The 20,371-nt window shown below is 39.3% G+C and overlaps 2 protein-coding genes across 2 annotated transcripts in view; one reads left to right on the forward strand and one right to left on the reverse strand.

Moving 5' to 3' along the window:
• Positions 1–246: 246 nt before the first annotated feature.
• On the reverse strand, positions 247–11,724 carry itpka (inositol-trisphosphate 3-kinase A). The gene is made up of 7 exons (XM_032500279.1): positions 11,021–11,724; positions 6,259–6,355; positions 5,734–5,947; positions 4,407–4,611; positions 3,592–3,693; positions 2,593–2,664; positions 247–1,273 (listed from the first exon to the last, which is right to left on the reverse strand). The coding sequence occupies exons 1-7, from the start codon at positions 11,435–11,437 to the stop codon at positions 1,016–1,018; spliced, it is 1,365 nt and encodes a 454-aa protein (XP_032356170.1). The 5' UTR covers positions 11,438–11,724; the 3' UTR covers positions 247–1,015.
• Positions 11,725–14,535: 2,811 nt separating this feature from the next.
• ivd (isovaleryl-CoA dehydrogenase) overlaps positions 14,536–20,371 on the forward strand; it is an 8,342-nt gene continuing 2,506 nt past the window's right edge. The window contains exons 1-12 of the mRNA XM_032500920.1: positions 14,536–14,643; positions 14,674–14,815; positions 15,639–15,728; positions 15,933–15,984; positions 16,077–16,246; positions 16,353–16,446; positions 17,853–17,983; positions 18,163–18,259; positions 18,363–18,456; positions 18,955–19,036; positions 19,204–19,308; positions 20,188–20,260. Coding sequence (XP_032356811.1) covers positions 14,684–14,815; positions 15,639–15,728; positions 15,933–15,984; positions 16,077–16,246; positions 16,353–16,446; positions 17,853–17,983; positions 18,163–18,259; positions 18,363–18,456; positions 18,955–19,036; positions 19,204–19,308; positions 20,188–20,260 — 1,120 coding nt within the window. The 5' untranslated portion in view covers positions 14,536–14,643; positions 14,674–14,683. The remainder of the gene's footprint in view (positions 14,644–14,673; positions 14,816–15,638; positions 15,729–15,932; positions 15,985–16,076; positions 16,247–16,352; positions 16,447–17,852; positions 17,984–18,162; positions 18,260–18,362; positions 18,457–18,954; positions 19,037–19,203; positions 19,309–20,187; positions 20,261–20,371) is intronic.

Genomic DNA, 20,371 nt, shown 5'->3' on the forward strand with positions numbered 1-20,371 from the left:
AAAAGGTGACTTAAATCGTTTTCTAATTTCTCATTTTAAGCGAGAGATTTGTGCCATTAAGAAAAGATTTTGTTTATTTCACAAACATTGAAAAGTTTAAAAGTGTTATGCCTCAACCCAAAAATGCAAAGACATTCTATGCAATGTACTGTCTTTCACACTTTCCTCTAACCTAACTGTGCCCCAAATAAATCAACATATTGATCTTATTTGTGTGAGTTTGATAAGAAACAGAGTGAACTAACATTAAAATACCACAATAGTGTTTTGCTATAGAAAACAAAAACATAACAGTATTTGCCTTTTTTATTCCATATACACTTTCAGTTATCTCTGTCCAACACCAAAAAAAAGTGTTATAACAAAGAAATGAAAACAATTACAAGTTTGATTACAGGAAAACAATCAGTGGAAGAAATATAAATTGATATACAATAAATGAGTTTGTCAGTACAGTGACAGATAATACACGCTAACCCTTATGCTGCAGAACTACAATGACAATGTGTTACGGTATGTGTTGTAGTCATATGACTATGAGGTCTGAGTTTCATACTGCACAGAATTTTTCATTTTATTTTACACTTACAGGTGTAACTGGGGGTCAGATGTTAATAAGGAGGTCCACGAACTTGAGATTGCTCATCTTTAATTTCATGAGCATTTCCTTTGCATGTAACACCTCGTCCCTGAAACTGAAATGCAGAATCCCTACACTTTCACTTCTGTTCCTTTTGTATGAAGTTGAATTAGTGTCAGTTCATTTGCTCAATCGTTCAGTAACTAGTGACAAATTCTCTGCTCTTCTCAGTTCAGTGTCTATTGTTTCTTTCCTGTCAGTGGCTTTATAAAGCTCCTCTTGGGCTACACAAAGTGTTCTTTCTTGTAATATTTCTACACTCTTTTTAACATTTATCACCAAGCACCCAAAGCAAATCAACGTATATGAAACCTCCCTAAGTGTCTCTGTCGTGTCCATAATAATAGTTTGACCTCACGCATGTACAAGTCAAAGTCACTGACCATCTGTTTCTGTAGTTTGGCTATTTTCTTTGGTAACTTCGCCCATCCCTTCACTGCTTACAGACTCCAGAGTTTGGATGAGGTTTCCCAGCCCCCACAGGTAGCCATCCTCCCGGTTGCCTTCCTGCCAGGGAATGTCATGGTTTAACGTCTGGCCCTCTGGTAACGCCGTGGTCTTGCCAAAGTCTATGATCCAGACCTGTGCCTTTCTCGTGTGGTCATGGATAAAGAGGAGTGAGCTGCCAATGACCTATAAAAAACAGAAAGGGTTACTTATTATATTCTATTCATTCATCCCTGCATATATACAGATTAATCGCACCTCTGAGTCCCTCACAATCTTCCGGTCCCACCTCAAGACCCAGCTTTTCACCTCTGCCTATCAGTAGCACTACGCCCCCCTCCCTTTTCAACTGTACCTGAATCTTGTTTTGTTTTGTTTTTGTCTTGTTCTGTTTAGTTTAGTTCTGTTTTGCATTGTTTGTTTTCTACCGCCCCTGTAAGGCGACTTTGAGTCTTTTAAAAGCGCTATATAAATTACATTTGTTATTATTATAGATGGGTGATAAAACACAAAAAAATATATGATTTGTTTAAAAAGAAAAAAAAGTCCATACATTGAGTCAAACTACAACAGTGTGGCTAAAAGTCAAGGATAAACAGCACTATCCACCTCATCATTAAAATCCAAGTACATCTTTTAGAGAAATGGTGTTTCGGATGAAGCTCCTGCTGCGGCACTTTATTTAAAGGTCCCATTAATTCCCACTCATATTAATTAACATTAATATGAGTTCCTCCAGCCTGCCTATAGTCCCCCAGTGGCTAGAAATGGTGATAGGTGTGAACCGAGCCCTGGGTATCTTGCTCTGCCTTTAAGAAAATGAAAGCTCAGATGGGCCGATCTGGAATCTTGACCCTTATGACCTCATAAGGGGCAAGATTACTTCCCCTATCTCGGTTCCGGAGTCAATAGGTTTCCATTAAAGTCAATGTGTGTATTTGATGGATTGCGGAACGACTGCGTCCCGACTCAGTCCCAGCTCAGGGCGATCCGCGGCCCTCCGGAGCAGATACGTATAGGTTAAATTTTTGAGATACGGCAGATAGTGCGGGACAGGAAGTCGAGCACAGAAACAAAATAAATCATCCGATTAATTTTCAAAATAAAATAGACCGTGCTCATGGCGGATCCTATTTCCCTGCACTACACCTTGAAAACACAGCACAGAGTTGTTTCCCCTCTGCTCCTCTGGATGGAAACAAACTGTTCTTGGTTTTGTGGTTCTGTTCTACGTGTATTTGCGCGATCTCGTGGGTCCTCAAGACTTCCGCTGTCAGTCATGGCCGCAGCCATTCCGTAACAAATCCAGACCTGGTGGGTATTGACGGACGGCAGAGTACAGAGCCGTCACACAGCGGAGCCGATCCATAGCCGTTACGCATCCCGTGGAAAATGGGGGTAAGGTCTATATATAAGAGCAATTTAAAAGCACCATGTCATGGGACCTTTAAGTGCTTTGTTTTATCTTCCTGTAATGTGTCACTTGTGTTTGGATCAGTCATTACCTCGTGTTGCTTGAAGAACTCTGACTTCTTCAGGGCCTGCTGGATCTCCGTCAGCCTGCTCAGGTAAGACTTCTGTTTCAAGAAAAAACGGGCAGATCGTAAAATACTAGCATTACCTGAATCCCATGATTTAATTTCAAATCTATTCTAATATGAATCCATTACTTAGAAGCTATAGTTGTAACATATAGGGGTTTTGAGATATTTGTGAACCTCCCAACATAACAGAAAACTCAAACATTATTTGCAGTGAATATTTTTATGTGCAGTTCAAACACTTGGTGGCTGTTTTCATTCATCAGCAGACAGTCTGCAACCTTTTCCCAATGTGAAGACAAATTGCACAGTATACAAGTTTTTTATATATGTCCAAACACTGAACACAGATATTGGAGCATACTCAAGCGGTGTGTTTGTAGTCGGTGTCGTCTTTCAGGTAATGCGTGCCTTGTGTACACACTACAGTATTTTTGCGTGCGTCCATACATGCATAAACATACAGCCTTTGTTAGCCTCTCACAGACTCACTCACTGGTACTAATTTATAATTCCATCCTTGGTCTGCTCCCCTCTTATTGTTGTGGGTCTATCTTACAAAAACCTAGTAGGAAAGGTTTGCTCTCAAATGAAATCCTCTTACTGTCTGTCCTTAGGGTTTGCACTTAAAACAGGCCTTTCAGTTCTCTGCCCCCACAACCAGTTTTACAGTTCGTAAGGTTGATCCCAATTAGAGCATTTACATTATGTTATTTATTTTGTGAAAGGTTTGGAGTCTAATTTAGTTGGAGCTTGTAATTGCTTCCCTAGCTAGATCCTGATACTGTGCGTCTTGTTGTATGTGTTTTTAATGTTTGCATGTATGTTTTTCAGGGCTCCCTTATGGAAGATATTTTGTAATCTCAATGGGACCTGGTTAAATAAAGGTTTAATAATAATAATAATAATTAATAATAATAAAACAGCATATATGTGCGCAGAAGCAAACTGATTGAAACGTACTATGATGTCGACGTTCCCTCCAACAAAGTCCTTGAACACCTGGATGACATCCTGCTTCGATCTGGTTTTCTTGAAGTTAGTCCGACACGTACCATCACTTTTCTAAAAGAGAGGAAATATTACTCAATGAAATGACCTGCCATAATCTAGTTTAGTTAAATTATTATAATAAAACCTCGGCGATAAAGATGAACGTGTTAGCCTTTTTACACATCCAGCAGACAAAAAGCAGCATTAGCATTTATTGTTATTGTTTGTTTCCGGCCACCTGATTAATGTACAGTAAGTCCAGTTAGCTCGGTTTAGTCCATACCAAGTCTTCATATTGCACATAGTCATTTGTACCATGGTTAATGTAAAGATATCAGGTAGAGAAGCTTTAATTCATCCCTGTAATGATTTGCTAAATGCTTCTGCTCTTGTGCATTTTTTCACATAATTATACGCATGGATACTGGTCATGTTTGCCATTCTACTTTTTGGTGTCTTGTTTAACTGTATAAATGTATTTTTATTAATATACAGTGGTGCTCATAGGTTTATGCCTCTGCCTGCCCCTATGGGAATTTAACATAGGGGTGTGTATACTTGCCCCTGTATTTTAAGGAAGAACATTTATTTATTTACGAAAAGAAAAAGTGGTGGCCTTAAAGGTTGGATTTTTCCTAATTTTTTTAATTGAGGCATTAAGATCAATTCCCAAAAGATTATTTCTTTTTATTCAACTTTAGCATGGGTTCATAGACTTATGAGCACCACTGTATATCATATCTAAATTAATGACATGTTAATAGTGTCCGTTTCACTCCGTCTACCTTTATCCCTTCGATCCTGAAGCCCAGGGTGTTGGTGGAGCTCATGGTCTCCCTCCACTGCATGTAGCGAGGCTTGGTGACACCTTGTTGGAAATGCTCCTGGGGAGTCGGCCCTTCGCTGTCCACCTCCACCATTTTTTTGTATAGGTCTTCCCGTGGCTTGGGCCGTTCCCGTGCCCGAACAAGCTCCTCCTCCAAGTACGTCCTGAAACAGCAGGAGAAAAAACCCCATCAGGTGCAGGAGCTGCATGTTTACAGACTACCGGCAAAAGTGTTCTCTGCATGTGAGTAAATAGTAAAGTTTGTTTACTTTCAGGGTTTGTTTTGCATTCTCACCGTTTGTCATTAAGATGCAAGATGCATAGCTAACTTACAAATAACTTCTGGTTTAGTTTGCTGCACTAAAAGCCCAAGAGAGTTGCTTTCAAATGGTGTAGACTCATGCAGAAAAGGTGACCAGCTTCCACACTGTTTAAGTATTACATTCTGCTGGTGAACAATACTTTAGCACATTCACATCACAGACAGTTATGTGCAAACAGATGTGGATTTCAGTTTCAATTTGTGAGATGCACTTCCTCTGTGCTGAAGAGGGAAGCTGAGAGGAGACTCCAGTGTGCAGCGTTCAACTGTTTGAAAGTCAGTGTGTTAGTGCAAGTTAGCGGTTTTGCAACTTTGTGGTTGTGAGTGTTTTTGACGAAGGGGAGTCTCCAGGGACACCCTGTGTGTGTGTGTGTGTGTGTGTGTGTGTGTGCGTGTGTGCGTGTGCGCGTGAGCGTGTGCGTGTGCGTGTGTGTGTGTCTCAAAAATTCAGACGCACACACTTGGTAGACAATAAAACAATGTGTTCAAGTATGCGTTGTCATGCGTGTGCCTGTAACTTTAGTGCACGAATGTATGTAGTTTTCAGAGACCTACACGCTTGTGCATATATACATTCATGTGTATGCATGTTTGTGTATATGTGTTTGTGCTTGTGTTCATAATACAGTGAGACACTCCGCCCACTGTGGCAGGAAGCCAGGCATATAGCCTGCAGTTACAACAGGTGTTCCCTTGTAGAGCAAAACCGCTTTAGGCGGAACTGTTACCAGTCTAAATGTGTCTCAATCCCTTTTAACAGAATGCGAGCTAAATATTAGCATCAGCATAAATTACGCAAATAAACAAGGACATTATCTGACATTAACATTTCAAATTAGTGTAACAGAAATAAACAACAAAGATTGTTTGACACAGTTACGTGTATGAAAAAATGGGGTTATAATGATAAAGAAATGGCTAAATATCTATTGTTAGTAATTAAATGAATACCTTACTTCCTTACCTCACTCCCATCTTGCAGTCCATGACATTGGGAAGGTCAAAGTTTACCAGCAGGTCAGTCATATGAAGGAAAGACTCTCCATCTTTTTCCACAGTGCCGTGGTATCCGGGCACGAACGGGAGCAGCACGTCATCCCTCAGCTTCACGAAACACTGCATCTCGTTTTCCGAAAACTTCTTCAGGATGTTGCCCTCATCTGCAGCTTTGAAGTTACCTGAGATGAGATGAAGACCGATGCTTTGGATTTCAGGCATTCACAAACAGGAAGGGTAAAAAACCATCTAAACATTAATGACATGTAGCATGGCCAAGTTAATACTTTTGAATTCAATGCTTGTGTCTTTTGCAGGGAGACAGTGTTTAAATGAAACCAACAGCTCTAACATCAATCATCCATGACAGTAGTGTTTTTAATCCCTGTCAGTGTGGGGACGGTGCCTGACCTCTACATCTCCCTTTTTCTTAATCCAGAAAACTGCCAGAAAGGTTCAACAACAACTCAACGATGATCTGAACAAGTCGTACCTTTATGCCCGGCTAGCTGAACCCAGTTCAGTTTTCTCCTCTGCGTAACACTGAAGGGCCAGTTGACGATTGTCTTCAACTTCCACCACGGCTTGCTCTGAAGAACACGTGCAAGAAGACACACAGAAGTGAGTATAATAGAACAGAAAAGAATTGTTGGGTCTATCTGTGTTTTCTTGTTCACACAAATGATCTGACAAGAGGACAAAGTGCTGACCTTGGTCCATCCCTAAACTGTCTGAATAGAAATCTGATCAAAGCCAGATTTACACTTCATGAAACCTCCAATCTGGGTCAGTTAAATGCCATTTCTGTGGAACCTCATATCTGCACTTAACATCTCTATTCAGCATCTCCAGCTTAGGGGTGGGATGAGCTTCGATTTACAGAGAAAATATATACTCTCTAACATCAGTTTATAGCTAAAGACGTTTTATTTTGCTTTTATATTCAAGTAAGATTTAGAATGTCACACTTTGTAAAGCATGCATGATTTGTCATCTTTGGTCATATAGCCATATCTTATTGCTAAATCTGAAGGTTTAACACCAAATAATTAAGGGTGACACTGCCCTTGCTACTGGCCTCTCAACTTCCATTCGCTTGTTAGTAATGTCTGACTTTTTTGGTGTCATATCAGAGTTTGTCACAAAGTATCAACTGAAGACCCACAAAAAAAGACAAGTGATGGGTGATTATCTTTTTTTGGCAGCGATGTTTAGTATTTAATGGTTGTTTGTTTGAGGACACTTCTCATACCACCCTTGCCTTTTTCTCCTTCTCTGTCTCTCACCCCCCCCCCCCCCCCCCCCCCCCCCCCCCCCCCACACACACACACACACACACACACACACAAAAACACAGTAACAGCTTGTGTATTTCACAGACACAGTAGTGCCTCACACTTGTGGAGAACTGCCGGATTTTTCCCTCCCCAGGAAACTGACCATATTTCAAATAAGACAGACTTTAACACTGACAGGATCATATTTTTATATAATACTTTCAAATAATCAAACTCCCAGGCATTGGAAAGGAAATGTAGTATCGTACATGTTCACAGATTCTATCTGTGGGCTTTGGAGAGGTCATCTTATTTCTGTGTGATCTGATTGAAACAGGATATGAAACAGGGACTCTCGTGTTAGTAGAACACAAAGCTGTGCAGCAGCCGGCCAGGTCTCTCTTAAATGTCAGATGATATGGTTCACTTACTGTGGTGCTGCTTGTTTACTGATAATATCGCATTGTGAAGACGTTAAACTTCCACCGAGAAGCATTTTTTAAATTGCTGCAAGTCTCCAACTGTATTGGCTTGTCAATTAACGCAAGCAGATAATAACGAGTTACTTACTCTTGAATATTTTTTAGCATGTTAGCGGTTGATTACATTGTGATTGAAATAAAGTGGAGTCAAATCAAATCATGTTTATTTGTCACATACACAATCAGACATTGCAACGTGTAGGGAAAATATTTTGTGCCTAAGTATATTAACAAAAAGACTAAACATAATAGAATACTATAGAAGTCAGGAGTCTAATGTCTTATCCCCAGTGTGAGAGGGAATGGAAACTTTGATCTGAACCCAGCTCAACGGCCAATATTTATATTTTATACATAGTCTGACTTTGAAACTTCACGGTATTCACACAGCTCTGTCCCAGCCAGTTTGTACTGATAGCACTGGGAATAATACTGAGAATACTACCAGAGGTGGAAGAAGTATTCAGATACTTTACTTGGTCAAATATTGCATAATTTTACCTCTTGGGCCTTTATATTATACTATATATTGTATGAGGCATCACAAGCCAACAAAAGTTGGAAAACACTGATTTAATCCTTAAAATATATGAGCTTATTATGTTTTTTGTAATGTAAAATCTTAATTGTGATACTACCTGGTAACCATAGCTGTCAGTGAATAAAAAGTACAATATTTTCCTTAAATGCAGTGAGGCAGAAGTAAAAAATGGAAAGTATAGTATAGAAAATAGAAGTATTCAAATAAAGTACAAGTAACTCAACAGTGAGGAAATGTACATAGTTTTTCCACCACTGCTTAATACACAGATATTAAAAGAGTTTGATTCACTCTAACACATATAAAGGTATTTCTATTCTATTCTATCAGCCTAGTGTTTGCTTTCTGCTTGGTTTCTTCAACACACTTGCTTTCTGTGGTGTGTACAACAAACTGACACAACAACATACTGATGTGAACAGTCAGAGTAGTCATTAGCAACACTGCAAACACAATCTACTGAAAGCAAACTTCTACAGTTTCCAACAATGCATTTTACTGAGGAGAACAACAGTGAGCAATGTGACTCACTCAGCAAACCATAATAACTCATGCCTTACATGTTACGCTGTATTGTCATCTTCAGGTGATAATGTTGTAAACTGCTGCATGATGATCACATTTTTCCTGTTTCAATGACGAGCCTGTTGGTCCACCTGTCTGTCTGTTCTCTTTTGTATTTCTATTAATAAGCACTTTGCTGTGCACTACTAGGAATTCATCTATATTATAATTATACGGTACGTGCATTTAAGTGTGAACTAGCAAAAACTAATTACTGGGTTTTCAACATCCTGAAGTGGTTCTCTGTTAAATGTCAAAGGCCAAGGCTTAAACTGGCTAGTGACCACAGAAAAACATGATTTCACAATGTGAGCCTGTGCTGTACTGTGTGTGTCTGTGTGTGCGTAGGCTGGTGTGTAGGCTGAAGGGGCAGAAGCTATTTTCAGAGGTGACACAGCCAACATATTTCCATTTTAAAGTATTGATGTCTTAAAGAGCAAATAAAGAGTTAGAACAGACTTTTATTGTGGAAAGCCTTCATTCTGAGCCTCCCTTGACTGGTTACTGGACAACGTTACTTTACTCCCTCCTACATGCATGCACACAAACACACAGGCTTAACAGGCAATGTGTATTCAGTCTGTTTAAAATAAAGTGACAGCTACACACCTTGTATGGAGAAGGCAAAGTGATGTGGTGGCAACGTATAACACACATACACACACACACACCCAATGAAAGTATGAACCTTAGACTAATGTGGGAACAGGGAAGACAAAAGGCAGATTATGTTATTAATGCAGAAACCAAGATGTGACTCACTACGATCACACTCCCCAACAAATCCCATGGAGAGTTGACGATCAAGTAAAACCTGCCAAAAGTATGTTGTTCTGTTCAAATCTGAATGTTAAAAATGTCCGATTTTTTTGTTTCTGAAATGTATAAAACTGCCCTATTTGCATGCAAACGCAAGCGTGTTTAGTGAGACCGAGACTTGTCGGCCCCAAGTAAAAGCTTTATCAGCCAACAATGTCAAACAAATGTCCACCCTCAACATCTATTTAACTAAAGGCCGATCCTTCAACACTAGTCTGTGTGCTGAAGGAGGGACACACAGTAATAAAGGTCAGAGCTTACAGTTACAAAACATGATCTGAAATTGCCCATGCAACACATGTATTTGTATTTTATTAATAATTTAAGGTAATTTGCAGTAAACACACTGAGCTTCTTCATGTTGGTTTGGGTCCATACAGCTCCTGGGATCATTAAGGTGATGTGAAAGGCTTTGGTGAGCTATTAAACATACGGAGGGCTAATGTGATTCTACGGGGACAATTAAATTTTCTCAACAATTATCCTGCGCTCTCTGACAGGAATCTCAAGGTAGTTTCTTCATGCGCTTCACATGATCTTTACACAACAAGAGGAAAGTGCATCTGACAACTGACATCTCCCAGATCTCAAAACAATGTACATAAATGCAGAACAGATACAAAAAAAAAATTCTGAAATGCAAAAGTGACTAATTTCCCACACAAAAAGTTTTTTTTGCTGCAGAATTCCTAAGACATGTTATGGGACTTTAAAACAACTAACTAACTCTGCATAAATACTACCACTGTAATTGGTGGTCCTCTGTGAGGAAGTAGTTTGCTGACTGCAAATGTGCTGCTGTGCTTCACTGTTTCTTGTTTTCAAAACATCAGCACTTTACTGTAACTGGGTAATTATAGTGATCCAGATTTGAAATGATACACACAGGGTTAAAGATAGCAAACTCAAATGTTTTGTCAGTAAACATCCGGTCCTGCATCATCAGGCAAATAAATCTCATAACACTTATACATTTAGTACATTACTGCACAACCTGTTTACATTACACTTTATTCTTATTCATTACTGTGCAGCTGTCCACCACATATATTATTTTATTTTAAATACATAATATTGTATTCCTATAGTTCAACTTCTGCAGTAATTTATGTATTGTATGCCTCCATTTTACATTTGTTGTCTTATTTCTATTCACTTTTGGTAGTCTGACCTGTTTTTTACAATGTGTGCAAAATAAAACAACAAATAAAACAATAAATCAATGTCTTAAATTCTCATTTTGATGATGTGATTTTCTTTTCTATACATATTTGTAAGAGCATTGTTGGAAGGAGTTTGAGAATTGTTGTGCACAGGACAATAAGGAATTTGCAATTGTCCCAGGCTACTCCATCTAGGAAGATATCTGTTGATTGATTTAGTCATGCATTATAGCCTCTAACAGTAATGTATACAGGGAGGCAGCATTTTGTTCTGAATTTTTTTATACACTGAAACGGGACAAAACATAAACTACAGTGACATGATTTAGCTGGTAAACCTGCCAGTGACTCACTTTAATAGCCCTCTTCATGTCATGACTAGATCTGTGTCTCTTTGCCGTTTACTCACCTCTCCAGTGTCCACCAGATGCTCTAAAGTGATGATGCCTTTGCTTTTGCTTTCATTGTCGCTGAGTAAATCATCCTCGGACTCCACAGCAGAGGAGCCTGTGGAGGAGATCGAGGAGTTGGATAGTTGCCTACGCAGGGTACCGTCCACAGCATCATCCCAGTCCTCTTGCTGCATCTCCCGCGAGGAGCCGCCTCCCTCCGGGGTGATGGTGACCTGCGGTAGCCGGCGCGCATCCATCACAGTCGGTGCTCCGGTTGCGGACGACGGAGCGATTTGAGCGGCATTCTGAATGAGATCATCACAAATGTGGGATGCCTTCCCGGCTGTTCTTCTCTCCAATCGCGGCCCCTCGTTGATTCCGGTATCGGAAAGCACGGACACCTTGGAGCTCTTTCTCCTGCACTCTTTGGGCATTAGAGACCTAAATCCGTCGTGAGAGCGCACGAGGAGAGGCGCAAAGCCGACTCACTTTAACTTTCAAATCTGGTCATTTCACTTTGAGAAAGTTCAGTTTGTGTACTCAGTCGCAGCACTGCGGTACTTCCTCGTTGTTTGTTGATCGAGTTTTCACACGTTAAAAAGCCTCTGTCAGCCTCCCTGCTCTGTGAGTACTGTCGGAAAGGGGAACCCCTCTCCGGCGGTGGCGTGGCTCGCGCTTCTACACGCACGCGCCGGCGCACGTACTTACACAACTGTACAAGGCTTATTATCTTCCGCATTGCCTTTCTAGCTTCCTGACTGAAAAAAAATAAACCAGCTGACATGTTCAGTTTTATAGGTAGCCTACAGCCTTAATTGACTCTCTGCGCTGATATACGGCACCGACCTGCCCTAAACTGTACGGGAACTACCTTTAAATCAAAAGTCAGCCACACATGTAGCCTATCTATACGCAAAAAGAGATAGTAATGTTTTAGTTAGTGCGTCGAAATAGTTCTTCTAAAAGAAATACACACCTGCATAAACCTCCCTTTAAAGCAACTTTCAAAACTTCCAACGTTTTTTTTTTGGGAGGGGGCGCCTGCCTTTTTTTCTGCTGACAGCTTCTGATCTGTATGGAACTATGATGATGACTATAGTATAGTATAGCCATTACAGCCATTGTGGTGACTCAGTATTTATGAAATAAATAGTCTATAAGAATTTAGCTTACTTTAAAGTGAGGAAGAGGATGGACGACTGGAGTGTTGTTTTTTTTTGCAAAGGCAAAGGATTAAAGAGATAGAGAGAAGACAAGAAAACCTAAAGGTCACAATAGGCTAAAGATTAATATAGGTACAAAAAGATTTTAGTATCTAATCTTATACAAATCTACTATGAAATCAGTCAAGTAAAGACATAACTTTTTGACAATGTTTTAAATCTTTAGTGGTCCAAGCATGTCAAGTTTGATCTCTTATGTCTCAACTCTCATTTTGTTTCTGTAACTTCCAAGTTTGCTCAATGTGGAAATCACCAGGAGATTATAACCAGTTTCTATTCTTACTTTAACTTTTCGGTTCTCAAATTAAAAAAAATACAAACAGGAACAATTACCGCTCACGACAAAAGACTTATTAGCCCAGAAACAGAATCACAAAAGTAAGGAAAAGCAAGTAGCTTTCAGTAAAGGAAAAGTTCCTCATTATAAATATATGTCATTTATAAATGTTTTCTGTCATCAAAATGACACATAGAGAAATTTGGTCTTTCTTTCTGACTGAAAATGGGATCTCCTTCTCAAGTCTCAGCTGAACGTTTTCCTTCCTCTGTTCATTCGTGTTCTGGCATTCACCACCCTCTATTCTATCTTTTAACAGTCAACTCACTTGCATGCACACACACAGGCCCACATAAATACACACAATGCATGAGCAGCTATCTCCATCAGAGCCCTGTCTTTGTTGTAGTTCCCCTTACCTTTCCTTGTCTCTCTGGCCTATTCTTTCTCTCTGTGATAGGCTAAGGTTGCCACTTCCTGACAAACTCTTCCTCCAGAGAATCCATGCTGTTTTAGGACAGATGACTATACAAATACACAGATTAAAGGATTGATGGATCAGTAAAGATAGCCGGACGCATCTGAGAGATTTTTGTGTGTTTTAACCTAAATATAAGCAAATAAATCAAAGAGAGTTTCCTATTCCCAATGACAGACAGATTAAGAATAAAACACTGATAGCTACACCAGCCTGTAAAAGCGGGTATGCTTTGTAACGCATGAGGTAAAATAAAGAGTTATGTCAATTAATAATGGATGCAGCATTGTGAAAATAAAGTAATCTTCCGTTTGTGCCATGAAGCTAATTTTTCCCAGCATTAAGGCGAGGCTAGATCACCAACAGGCAATGCAGCCCTAGGGCCTCAAAACTCCAGGGGCTCCCGATGCTCAGGCCTACTCTGTGAACAGGTGTGTGCTAATTTAGTTATAATTCATTTTGTAAAAATGTAACAACAAGAAACAAAAATTCTAGTTTCAAGGCCTTAGTTATTTAGGTTTTGTACTTTCATATTAAAAAATCTTTTTGAAAAAATTTGCACACATCAAATCTGGGGCCAGGTAGCCTAGTATTAAAAGCATAGAAACAAAACTGCACACATTGCAGTGGGAACAACGAAGGTCCAGCAGGTCATTGTCATTGGTGCCATGCACTAAGAGACATAAAATACATTATTTCCCAATTCAATCAACTTTTGAAGAGAAACTGCTGCCAGCCCAGTAGGTGGTGATAATGTGCCAATAAACACGTTTGCCAAACCCCAACAAGCAGATAGAAAAGAGTTCATTTTCATGTGGATGAATGAAGTTCGTGGTAATCCCAAAACAGGGCTATATTTCATATGTCTATATATTACTCAATATATGAATTACTATTCAGATTACATCATGTACAGACAGCATTCAGGTTGCTGTAGATCTCAGCTCACAGGGAACCGCGGGGAATTAAATGACGGATTCTCCATAGTTAAATAAGCTCTGAGACAGAACAGAATTATGTAGGCTACGTTGGCTAGCTTTCAATAAAAGTGTAGCTAAAAACTGTAATAACGAGAAATACCATCACTGTTTAGTAAACGCTTTAGGATTAAGTAAAGAAACAAAGCACGTCACCTCAATAAAAAAAAGTTTAAAAAGGAGCCAAGGCTAAAATCAGTAGGGTAAAATTCCAAAGAACAAAGTAGGCTATCATGTCAAGATCGAAAGAGGGCACACAGAGTTAAATAAAATAATGCACTCAATGGGGAAACATCCTACAGGGTTATGTGAATGTGGCTAAGAAGAAACCAGAGAAGGAACTGATGAAGTGCGGGGGTTGGAGTAGCCTACATCGAGAATGTAGTTAGCATTGCAGAAGGAAAATGTACAGCCTTGTTTTTGTTTTGTTTTAAGAAACTGTAATAATGAAGGGTTTTATTATTTAAGTTCTAGTTTTGTTTGTTTTGTTTTATTTGGAAAATAGGGAACTCTGGTACACCCTCTGGGTGGCGGTAATGCTCCAAGCTAAATGCCACCCGCCATTTAAACAAAACGAAGAATAAGATGTTTGTGGTCCTGGAAAAATAGTGGCAGAGTGAGACCTCTCAAGCTTGTCGCTGCTGAGGGACAGCTATCCCAGGGTGAGAGCGTGTCGTCTTTTGGTTAATTTCTCTCCTTTAACCTGTCGGCCTGCAAGCAAGACCATGTTGGCCGTCAGAAACGCTCTCCGTCTCGGCTCCAGGTTGTTCATCCCCGCGGTTGCGAGGAGAGGATGCGCCGGAGCTTCCATCCCGGTGGACGATGTGGTGAACGGACTCACCGACGACCAGATACAGGTTAGCTAACGAGCAGGACAACTGTTGGTGGTAAAGATAAGCACTCCTAGGGTCTAGTTAAACAAAGCTAAAGTACAGTATGGTTTAATAAATGTTACGGACAAAAGAAGACGTTATTTAGGGCGCTGTGCACGTTGTGACGACAACGAGACCTTGATATTAGCCGACCTAGCTAGCTATGCTAACCACCTAGCAAACAGTTGTTTCGCAATTGACATCAAAGTTACCTAGTGTCAGTCTAGATTAATTTGGTTTGCTATTATGTAATTATTAAACAAGTGGAACTAATGGCTTCACAATGGGGCAGCTTTTTAAGCGTAACCAGATTGATTTAGCTACCATAATTATCTGCTAGAACGCTGCCAGCTATAACTTCAAGTTACCATAAAAGAAAGTTAGGCAAGGGGTTAAAGGCTCACTCAACATTGACATGATTTCTACTCAAGTTGTATCAACTAAACGCAAGGTGACAGCTGGTCAATACTGTGGATCAAGTAAGAGAGCCTGGACACTGGAAGGAGGGCAGGGGTGGGGTTTGTATAAAGCATTTGATTGGGTGAAAGTGTCTGTCCTCTACTTCTGTGTATTATGACATTGGATATACCTTAACCGATTTCTGCATTATTGTGAAATATATTCGCACATTCACCTGTAACTCAAACAGCACACTTCTATATCTATATCTCAGTCTGCCATGCAGTCAAATGAAAGCGGAACATAGTAACTAATGCCTGTCTGCTCATTTTTCAGTGCTTTTATTAAAACTATGACATATGAGTGGGTTATGTTAAACTCTGTTGTTTGTGTCACGTCTTTTGCACAGCTCAGGCAGACAGTTCGTAAATTCTGTGCAGAAAAGCTTGCACCTCAAGCTGACGAGATCGACAAGACAAATGAATTTCCAGGAATGCGGGTGAGTTGAAAAGTTCCTTTGTGTACCATACCTGTAGTTTCCTGGTTGGGTTAAAATAGAACAGAAAGTGGCAGCATTGTCGTGAATATGATCCACACCCCTGCTGTGTCTTATATGGGAGTTGTGTATTTCCACATTTAATCTGCCGTGAAACCTAGAGCAGGATTTCTGTTGAAGTTACATTTTGTGTCATCTCTCCACCAGGATTTTTGGAAAGAGATGGGGGAGATGGGATTCCTTGGGATCACTGCTCCAGGTAAGACAGCTGGAGACAAAAAGGTACTAATAGGAAACTGGTCTTCTCGTGTGTTTTCTTTTTTTTAGTTTACTCTCTACATCTCTTTTCAGTGGAGTATGGGGGCACAGGATTAGGCTACCTCGATCATGTCATCGTGATGGAGGAAATGTCACGAGTTTCAGCAGCCATTGCTCTCAGTTACGGTGCCCACTCCAACCTCTGTGTCAACCAGATGGTACGCCACGGCAACGAGAAACAGAAGGAGAAGTACTTGCCAAAGGTCAGGATGAAAATACCTAACTAAATAATACCCAACTATTTAAATCACACATAAAACTACAAACTAAAATGGATTAAATTCTTAATCACTGTTTTCTTGTTGCCAGTTAATGACAGGAGAGCATGTAGGAGCCCTGGCCATGAGTGAGCCCAACGCGGGCTCTGATGTTGTAGCTATGAAACTCAAAGCCAAGAAGCAAGGTAGAACACCCCGTGCATTAGTGTTACTTTGAGTCATTCTATATTGTGCTTTTTCTATAATTTTCTTGTATTGTCTGTACTTTTGTTCATATTCGTTGTTTATATACATACTTATGGTTTTTTCTTACTCTTTTCGATTTATCTACACTTAGTTCTGGCCTTGGGCTTCTGCAGCATCTGACATCTTTTCTTTTAGTTCATACATATCTACTCATGCATGTTTACAGTATAGGCCGGCCATCTAAAATGTGTGGCCATTATATATTGCTAGATATGCTGTGGTTGCTCTGCTGCTGATCATTAATTATTCATTTAACCCTTTTCACATTTAATATTGCGCTTGCCAGGTGACTTATACTCAACAAGGTGGCATGTGTGTGCTGGATGGCCAGATATTAGTCAAGGTGGCAGCAAGGTGAAAAGTTAAAACCTGTTAATCAATTTGTCCTGCAAGACCACAGAGTTATCCTCTGACAGTGTATCCTGTGTTAACGTTAACGCCATCTCATGTCACATCACCTCTCTTATCAGGCTGATTCTGATTCTATTTAGCTTCTCAGAGTAAACATTTAGGCTTTTTTTTTTTAGCTTTATTTCCTCTGCTAATGAACTATCAAAGTGTAGTGTCTGCTTGCTCCAATGAAGAGCAGCGTTCAGCCTCTTACCTAAACTTTATCTCTTTTAGAGACCAGAGTCATAAACGAGGCTCTGTGTCTGTCAGTTGGTCTGAATGAGATACTACCATATCAGCAGAGCAATAGCATAATGCACAGCAGGCTATTGGAGCATGTGAAGTTTTTCTTAAAATATTATGACTTAATTCTCATTAAATAATGACTTTATTAACTTATGACTTGTCTCTCAAAATATTACAACTATTTATCCTGCAAATTTCAGAGAACACAGATTGGATATGTTATATTTTAAATTTTTACTTTCTGAAGCACAAATTAGCTACTAAAGTCCAGGGGTTTATAAATTAATTGAAATTAATAAATTCATTTAAATTTGATCCTGTGTTTTCCCTTACATGAATAAATATATTTCCACCATAAATTGATGCAGAATAAAAGCAGATATATTTCATCAGAATGCAAGATATAAAGTTGAAGACTCAAAATGTGATTTATTTTAATCAAAGAGTAGTGTATGATTTGTTCTGGTTTAACCAGAGGGACTGAGATGTTTCCAGGCTGACAGAAATTGTTAAAATGTAGCTCGAAATTGTTTATGATAAAATAACAATTAACTAACTACAATTGCAGTTCTGCACTCACACCATCTCTCTTTTAACCTTTACCACTTTGACCATGGATCCAGAGAAAGGATTTGAAAATCTTATTTCTGCAGTTCAACTCTGTTTTAGTTCCACTTCATTTCTATTTTGACTATGTATTTTTCTGCAGGCGACTACTATGTTCTGAATGGTGGCAAGTTCTGGATCACAAATGGGCCAGATGCTGATGTCCTTATTGTTTATGCAAAGACAGATCCCAAGGCCCATCAAAGAGGCATCACAGCTTTCATTGTTGAAAAGGTAAATCGTCTATGGAATCGTTCTCGGTCTTGGGATTTACTTGTGGCTCGGGACGTGGTGTGTTTACATGTTTTGGTCTGTTCTGGGTATTGCATATCAATTAATATAATACCAGAATATGTAAGTAGCATGAATCATAGCAACTAAAATAAGTTTTTGCACATGTGTGTGTTTTGTAGGGAATGCCTGGATTCTCCACGGCGCAGAAGCTGGATAAACTGGGCATGAGGGGCTCCAATACCTGCGAGCTTATCTTTGAAGACTGCAAAATACCAGGTGTGTTCATATACGTGTAAAACAGAACACTCCATAGATCATTGGCTCATTTCTTTGTTTGAGACAAATCTGATCATCTGATTAAGATTTTCTGTTTTTGTAGAGGAGAACGTCCTTGGTCCATTGAACAAAGGAGTTTATGTGATGATGAGCGGCTTAGATCTGGAGAGGCTGGTGCTTTCAGCAGGCCCTATTGGGTAAGTTCATATCAGAATAAGCTTGAATTAAACTGTTTTACATGGTGCTCAGTGCTGTGGAGGGGAAATTTGGTGGTTGTTGTTGTAGCAGCTCAAGGACAGAAATAAATACAGATGAATAAAGAAAATTAAAAAGTATATAAAACCAAAATAAGAATAGATTAGGCCAATGAAGTGGTGCTGGACAAACTCACCCCACTGACAGTCAAATAATGCTCAATTTAGAAGATTCAATCCAGAGAAACTACATGGCAGACATCAAAATAAATGTTCACTCTTTTTTAGGGTTTTAGCGGGGTCTTAAAAAATAAAATTTCAAAGTCTAAATTTTAGGCTTTAAAAAGTCTTAAATTTGTCTTGGTGAAATCTGCAGAAACCCTGTTTTTAATTTTTGGCATCCTGCAATTTCCATTATGTGAGCCGCTGAATATAAATATTGTATTATATGAGACTTGTTTAAAACGTTCAGCAGTCTTCAACATTAGCATTACTTTTCAGCATCATGCAGGCTGTTTTGGACCATGCTGTTCCCTACCTGCATGTCAGAGAAGCTTTTGGACAAAAGATTGGACACTTTCAGGTTTGACCTTCAGTCTTCATTTTATACAAGTAGTGTTTGAAAAGTCCCTGTAAATGTGCTTTGTAAAATGTAATACCTTTTGGTGTGAAGCTGGCAGCTGTAGAACTTCAAACTGTAAGTTGACTTGAGTGAAATTACCATAATGCTTTAAGTGAATCTGTTTCCAGCTAATGCAAGGAAAGATGGCTGACATGTACACCAGGCTGAGCACCTCTCGGCAGTATGTGTACAACGTCGCCCGGGCTTGTGACAAAGGACATTTCAATGCAATGGTGAGAATTCATTCATTTATTTATTTATTTATTTATTTATTTATATATATATATATATATACTCCTGTTGCACCCTGGTTTACTGTGTTTTTTTTAAAAGTGTATTTGGACACTCTTTGGGTTGTCCATCCTACTCTTGTGAACGTGATATTCCCTTAAGGAACGCCTTAAGGGAATATCTTCAGATTTGGCTCTAATTTGCACTTGGATTTATGGATGAACCAGTCTGAATTTGGTGGTCAAAGGTCAAGGTTACTGTGACCTCATAAAACACGCTTTGGCCATGACGCAAGAATTCTTAGTCTAATTATACAAAATACACCTTTTACCTGCCTTTGCACACCTTTTGGATGTAAACTACAAATTGACTGGTTGGCGGAGGCATGAAACCGCAAGTACATCTAGGTTTTTTTAATATTGCAGTGATCTATTCATTTAAAATCTGTTTTTTTAATTATCTTAATTGATCTCTTTGAACGGTGTTACATACATCTTTGAAAGGGTGTGTTTAACGCCAACCCACTGCACCATTTGCAAAATTTAGAGCTAGCTTTTCAGAGCTGTCAAAACTTTCAGTAAATGATTTGAAGAGTTTTGGTAAAAAAATCTTATCAGTGACCTATAAAATCTCACAGTGCTAGATGGTAGATGTTTGACTTTTCATATTGTGGCAAAGTATTGTTAAATTGATTTTATTTTTGCATAAAAAGTTCATACCTAGACTTAACATGATGGAACCCTATGAAGAATGAAAGATGTTTAATTTTGTTGCCCAAGCCAGCGTCATAGTTTACTCTTTCTTAAATTGTTGTTAAATTGTAATTTTTTTCCCCCCACCGCTGTACACAGTGGCTGTGTTAACTTGTGTTGTTGTTGCAGGACTGCGCTGGAGTGATCCTGTATGCTGCGGAGAATGCCACTCAGGTTGCTTTGGATGGCATTCAGTGTTTGGGTAAGTGCCAAGAAACCCAGTGGCTCAAATGAAAACCTTAACATAAAATCTTTACAGTACTGTCAAGTGTGTATGTATTATATATTTACATTGTAGATTATCACTGAAGGC

Source organism: Etheostoma spectabile, chromosome 20 (genome assembly GCF_008692095.1).
Source record: "Etheostoma spectabile isolate EspeVRDwgs_2016 chromosome 20, UIUC_Espe_1.0, whole genome shotgun sequence".
Classification (NCBI taxonomy): Eukaryota; Metazoa; Chordata; class Actinopteri; order Perciformes; family Percidae; genus Etheostoma; species Etheostoma spectabile.